A 7,221-nucleotide genomic window follows, 5' to 3' on the forward strand; every position below is an offset into this window, starting at 1 on the left:
ATATATATATATTGTTTGTTTGAATGAATGACTAGTGAGGACACGGCAAAGATTTGGAGTCTATGGCTTTTGGCTTATATGATAATGCAACAGTTCACAGCCAATACAGGGAGGTTGGTCAAGAGTACTGATAAAGTAGGCATTAAATAGTGTGGTTTGAGGATTAATCACTTTTTAAATGGTTACAAATTCGGTGAAGGTGTCCAATTCAGCATAGGGTGTTTACAAGTACACGACTAAATGGTATAGAGTTCTTTCTAAGGCTGTCATGCAGTCTAATTAATCAAAGCTGGCTCCCTAGGTCTGCCATTCTACTGACTGGCCTGCAATAAATGGCCTTCCTGCCTGCTGCATTTTTCCACCCAAACATTGCACAAATCAAGGACAAGGATACTTGAAATGCCTTTCATGGCAATATTCCTAAAAAGTCAGCTTCCTGAAGTTGTTTAAAATCAAAGTGTCACCATGAATGTCTCAGTACTTTCATGAAGTCTGTAAAAATCTTACAAAATAGAAACTAAAGCAAGAATCCAAAGGCATTTGAGTTTTCTACATTAATTATTTTGGAAAGTGAAAATCAGATCATCTGTAACTGCTAATACTGCAATTCTGAAAATGAATGGCTTCTTGATTTAATGACTTCAAAATGATATAGTACACCTTCATGAAGTGCTAAACAACTCTAATTACACATTTGAGAAAAGATCTTAGTATCTAAATTTAACTTATCGATTGAATGATTTATTAATCATTAGTCACAGTGAGTCAATTTTTGGTGTATTAATGTCATTTTACAAATAAAGTCTGATTAAGATGGTTACTTATCCACATACTTTTGTCCTTTTTTTTTTTTTATAAACAGTGTTTAAAGGCTTTAAAACAATGGGAGAAATGTTAGTGATGTGCTTAGAGCTACTTATTCTCTGCTTATGAGATAGAAAAAAGAGACATGTTTCTGCTTAATGAAAAAATGGTTACCAGTGGGAAACATCTTTGTAAATTTTAAAAATACGATAATCCAGCTGAAGATTTCTTTCTTTCATATTTTTAACCTCAAACTGATGTTTACATTTAATAACAGACAAATGCTGGACTTTAATAGTAAGTAAAATATATAAAATATGCTAGGTGGCCATTACTGACCAAGTTGGCTTCTATAGAGTGGCATTTAATAATGGCAGTGTGGTCTTTTAATATTTTCAGAAATTCTGAAAAATTGTATATTTTATAATAGGGTTATTATATTTATTGTACAAATCTAATTTAGCAAAATTGAGTATATTGTATAAAATGTTAATGAGATTAAGAAAAGAAGATGTTACCTTTTATTATTTATAATATTGCTTAATGAATTTCTAAAACTGAATTTAAATTAAATGTATATTCTGGTGAAATATTATGAAATAATTATAAAAGTCAAATATATGTAATACAAATATATGTAAGTTTAAGATGGATTTATAGCTAGTTCTGTTTTTAAAATGTAAACAAATTTGTTATCTGAGATCATACATTTGAGTATTTTATGCTTTAATCTTACTATTTTAAATTTTCATTAGGAAATTCTCCTAAATTTGTTAGTCACGAATTTAAAGAAAAATAAGAGAAGAAAGTTAAAATATAAGTCCAGAATCCCAATATGTAGTTGTGAATTTAGACATAAAAATTAGAAATATAAGTATTTTAATATCTGGATTTACTGAGTGGTATACATACTGTTGTGTATAATGTCAGAGAGTTTACCTGTTTACTTTATAAAAACAATGTGTCAACGTATTTTCTATTATTTATAACATAGCACAAGTTATTATTGTAATGTTTTTAAATGTTGACAGATTTACACATTGCTTATTTTTTTGTGAAATCATAACTGACACTAGTTATAAAAATGTAAGTTAAAAAAATCAGAGTAGTACGAAACGCTAAGTCAGTGTGAAAATGATTCTGATACAAACTTAGAGGAAGGCTAGAAAAGAAATAATAGATCAACAGATATTTATTGAGAACTTATGATTTATGATGCATTCCAGTCCCTAGGAGTATGAAATATGAGGTAGGCCTTTTAAGGGCATTCATCTTTTATTGACATGATCACCAGCCGAAGGGTAATTGTACAGAATGCAGTCATACCGCAGAAGGGAAATGTCTGTTCAGTTGCCATACTCAAAAAAAGGAAGAAGAGAGTGTCCTGAGGAACAAGACATATTTCTTTCATGTAGTGATCAGTAACATCTGTAAAGTATGTGTGGCCTAAGTGGCGCCATGGTACAATTCAAAATCATTTTTAAAATATCTCATATCAAATCTCACCGCCGCATTTCAAATGTGGGTTATTTCTAATAACATTCTCCTTTTTTTCTGATTTGTTTCCAGAATGCTCGGGCCCATTGGGAATTGAAGGTGGAATCATATCAAATCAGCAAATCACAGCTTCATCGACCCACCGAGCTCTTTTTGGACTCCAGAAGTGGTATCCCTACTATGCTCGCCTTAATAAGAAGGGGCTTATAAATGCCTGGACAGCAGCAGAAAACGACAGATGGTCATGGATTCAGGTAACAGACGGGTTGGGATAAGGTTACTGCTAAAGAATGACCAGAGTCACTTCAGAGAGAACACAATGAGAGCCCAGGGTGACTTTTCTTCATGGTCACAGAGGAAAAGATAATTTACTTAAGAGTCTAAATGTCCAAACTGTGAAAACCTTACATTCCATTGATAAGAGGGTTAAAAATGTTAAATTTGTGAGTTATGAATTTCACTATTTTAAGGTACATATAAAAGAAAGGTTTTTTTGTGTTTTTTTTTTACAATACTGAAGGTGTTTTAATATATACTTTCATTTATTGTCATCAACCAGCTATTTTTCAAAACAGGAGAACACAATAATCAACTGAGGTAGTAAGTGATTTTCCAAAGATGGAATAGATGGTAGCAATTCCAGTTCCTTATATTAAATTCAGTTAAATGCTTTTTGGCCACTTAGCTGAAGTGAGACAGTAAATTACATATTAGGAGGACACAAAAGGTGCTCAAACCAGTTTTCTGTGAAAAGATCATTGCTCTGTTGGAGGGAGGGTGAGCACATTAATAATATCTAACAAGTCATTGATGAGTGCTAAATAGAAGGAAAATCCAGTACACAGTGAAGTCAGAGAAAGAAGTAATTAATTATCATGAAAAGCTTCTTGGGAAAGATAGATTTTGAAGTTGGCCTTAGAAAAATGGCTTTCAATAGAGACTAGAAGCCAAGGGAATAGCATGATCAGAGAGGTCAGGTGAGAATCTGGGGAACATCACAAAGAAAATCATGTTTTGTGTGTAGGCTGCTGGAGGAATGTGTTTACATGTAGTGTGGGAGTTTAATGTGCCTTAGGGTTTTTACATACTAAAAGGTTTGTCCTTGTTTCTTTGGAATAGGAAGCTATTACAGAATTATGATTTGTTTAGGTAGCTGATCTGTTTTATCTATTTACTACGTATTTTGTGCCAAGGTAATTTTTAACACAGGATGCTTTGATATGAAATTATTAGGTGCATTGTATAGGGTTTGCTTTACATGCAGTTGATAGGAAGGACAATTGATTTATGGCCAAATAACTTATTTTAGGAATAGGATCATAATCTCCTTCAGATGATTTCTTTGTTCAGGTTTCTTGTGAATTTTTACATATCCTATATACATTTATTTCATCCATATGACTCTATGTGGCTACCTGATATTTTTTGTTGTTTTATGAATTTATATTTGCATGCATTTGCAGAAATTCCTTCTTACATTACACATTATTTTTCTAATCTATTGCCACATATGCAATGGGAATTCCAGATAAGGGAAATGGCACATCCTTATAGTTTCGATCCCAGACTAATGAATATCCCATCATAGTTTAAAATAGACCCTTGCCAACCCCCAAAAGTGCTTGCATTCTACTTGCTAAAAATTAATCCAGAGACCATTTTTTTTATTTGACTATTATGAAATGCATTAGTAGAATTTAGTTCATGATAAAACTTTTAGAAATTAAGATTTAGAACAGAAATTGCAGGACAATTGACAGATGGTATCATCAGTTTGTATCAAGGTTTCTGTTTAGATTATGTTTGTGAGCTTCAGTGACTGCCATGTTTTCGATAAACTATAAATAACATACTTTTGCAGTGGTTTCTCTGAGAAACCCTGCATTAAAATTTCTGATATTCTGATGTTCTCATATTTCATTTTAGTTTGTTCCAGTTCGTTGCTTACTTAACACTAATGCATCATTATGCCTATAAAAGTATAAATGAACATTTTTAAAGCCCATGATAATAGGTAGATAAATATAACTTGGTCAATTTATGTAAAATATTTAAATATTTCTTTTACTTTTAAGGGCAGTTTATTATGATTACTATTATTATAATTATTTTGCTATTAGTGTGCAGATGATAATGAGGTCTTAGAGAATAACAGTAAAAGTAAATAAAAAGGGTTTCATATTGAATGAAGATATCTTGCAGATAATGGGAGGAAAATTGAAAGCTCACCATTGCTATTCATTAACTAGAGGCCCGGTGCACGAATTCGTGCACAGGTGGGGTTGCTCGGCCTGACTGGTGATCTAAGCCAATTGGGATTGGCGGGCTGGGGGGAGGACCACAGGAGGTTGGCTGTGGGACCGCACTGACCACCAGGGGGCATCTTCTGCATTGAGCATCTGCCCTTTGGTGGTCAGTGTGCATCATAGCTACTGGCCGGTTGTCCAGTCGTTCCTGTCATTTGGTCCTAATGGTTGCTTAGGCTTTTATATATATAGACTAGTGGCCCGGTGCACAAAATTTGTGCATGGGGGGCGGGGGGGGTGTCCCTCAGCCCAGCCTGCACCCTCTCCAATCTGGGATCTCTTGGGGGATGTCCAACTGCCTGATTAAGCCTTATCCCTGGATCGGGCCTAAACTGGAAGTTGGACATCATCTCACAATCTGGAACCACTGGCTCCTAACCACTCACCTGCCTGCCTGCCTGATCTCCCCTAATCACTCTGCCTGCCGGCCTGATCCCCCCCAACTGCCCCCCCTGCCGGCCTGCTCCCCCCCAACTGCCCCCCCACCAGCCTGCTCACCCCCAACTGCTCCCCTGCCAGCCTGCTCACCCCCAACTGCCCCCCTGCCAGCCTGATTGCCCCCAACTGACCCCCACTGATGGCCTGCTCAGCCCCAACAGGCTCCCCTTGCCGGCCTAATCACCCACAATGACCCCCTCCCCCCACTGGCCTGATCACCCACAAATGCCATCCTATCCTGGCCTAATCACCCACAACTGCCCTCCCCTCTTGGCCCCTAACCATCTCTACCTCAGCCCCACCACCATGGCTTTGTCCAAAAGAACGTCTGGAAGGTCTCCTGGAAGGTCTCCCAGTCTAATTAGCATATTACCCTTTTATTAGTATAGATTATTCACAATAACCAAAACATGGAAACAACCCAAATGTCCATCAATGAATCAATGAACAAACGAAATGCAGTATATAATGAACAATGGAACATTATTCAGCCTTCAAAATAAAAGAAATGCTGAAACATGGATAAACCTTGAAATAAGCCAGACACAAAAGGACAAATGTCATATGGTTCCGTATGAGATAACCAGAATAGTCAAGTTCACAGAGCGCGGGGAACCTTGGCTTCCTCTATCGCTGGAGCAAGCAAGACTCCTATTCGCTTCAGCTGCCTGGCTGCCGGCCGCCATCTTGGTTGGCAGTTAATTTGCATATCGCCCTGATTAACCAATGGGAAGCGGGTTGGAGGTACGGTTAATTACCGTGTTTGTCTATTATTAGATAGGATATATATATGTGATTGTGTTCAGAGTATATATTATATAATCGTATTATTTAATAACTTACTTTCTAAGTCATTTTTTGAAAATATAAAAGGTTATCCCTTAAAAATAATCATATTTAAGGGGCTCTGGGAAGACAGATCATGTACCAAATTTTCTGTGTTGAACATTATTAATTTTCTTGTCATTTAATTTTTAATCAGTCCTTCAAATGAAACATTTGAGCACTTTGCTTAAACTCACTTAAAATGAGTATAGTAGTCCCTTAGTTTTTCAGGTGTATGACTCACATGCACTAATTAGTATTCAATTCCATTTTATTCCTTGTCTTGATGAATAAAAATCGAAATTACCATTTTAATTTTAACACACTCAAAAAGCAATCATTGATGGCACCATAATGTTTATAGTTGGTTCTGGATCTAAAGGACTGGTCTAGTGAATAAAGTTAAACAGAAATATGTTATTGCTTTCAAGTTTTTCTAATCTTTATTTCCTGAAATGATTTTTTTTCAACTAAGAAATCACCACCTTAAACACAACTGGTTCATTAGATTATCAATTTCTCTTTCTGACTGACATGGTAGAAATAGCAACTTTGCACAATTATGGAAATACTAGAGGCATGTTGCATGAAATTCATGCACTCGGTGGGGGGGGGGGTCCCTCAGCCCAGATTGCGAGAGGGCACAGGCCAGGCCAAGGGACCCCACCAGTGCAAGATCGGGGCCAGGGAGGGATGAGGTAGGTTGGCCAGCCAGGGAGGGACCACCGGAGGGCTCCGGGCATGTCCGGCCCATCTCACTCAGTCCCAATTGGCCAGACCACAGCAGCAAGCTAACCTACCAGTCGGAGCGTCTGCCCACTGGTGGTCAGTGCACCTCATAGCAAGAGGTTGAGTGGCATTAGCATATTATTAGCATATTATGCTTTGATTGGATGAATGGCCGACCAGACACCTAGCATATTAGGCTTTTATTATATAGGACTAGAGGCCCAGTGCACAAAAATTTGTGCACTCGGGGGAGGGGAGGGAGACGGTCCCTCAGCCTAATTTGCGCCCATTCACAGTCCAGGACCCCTTGGGGGATGTCCACCTGTTGACTTAGGCCCACTCCCCGGGGGATCAGGCCTAAGCTTGCAGTCAGACATCCTTCTGGCAGCCAGGGAACCTTCGGGGGATGTCCGACTAAAGGCTTAGGTCCTTAATGGATCCGGTCTAAACCGTTAGTTGGACATTCTTAGTGTTGCCACGGAGGTGGGAGAGGCTCCTGCCACCACCACTGCACTGGCCAGCCATGAGCCAGCTTCTGGCTGAGTGGCACTCCCCATATGGAAGTGCACTGACCACCAGGGGGCAGCTCCTGCATTGAGCGTCTGCCCCCTGGTGGCCAGTG

At 38.0% G+C, this 7,221-nt stretch overlaps 1 protein-coding gene across 1 annotated transcript in view; it reads left to right on the top strand.

Moving 5' to 3' along the window:
* EDIL3 (EGF-like repeats and discoidin I-like domains 3) overlaps nucleotides 1–7,221 on the top strand; it is a 404,766-nt gene that overhangs the window by 259,101 nt on the left and 138,444 nt on the right. The window contains exon 6 of the mRNA XM_014531211.1: nucleotides 2,374–2,555. Coding sequence (XP_014386697.1) covers nucleotides 2,374–2,555 — 182 coding nt within the window. The remainder of the gene's footprint in view (nucleotides 1–2,373; nucleotides 2,556–7,221) is intronic.

The sequence above is a fragment of the Myotis brandtii genome, unplaced genomic scaffold (assembly GCF_000412655.1).
Source record: "Myotis brandtii unplaced genomic scaffold, ASM41265v1 scaffold794, whole genome shotgun sequence".
NCBI classification, from domain to species: domain Eukaryota; kingdom Metazoa; phylum Chordata; class Mammalia; order Chiroptera; family Vespertilionidae; genus Myotis; species Myotis brandtii.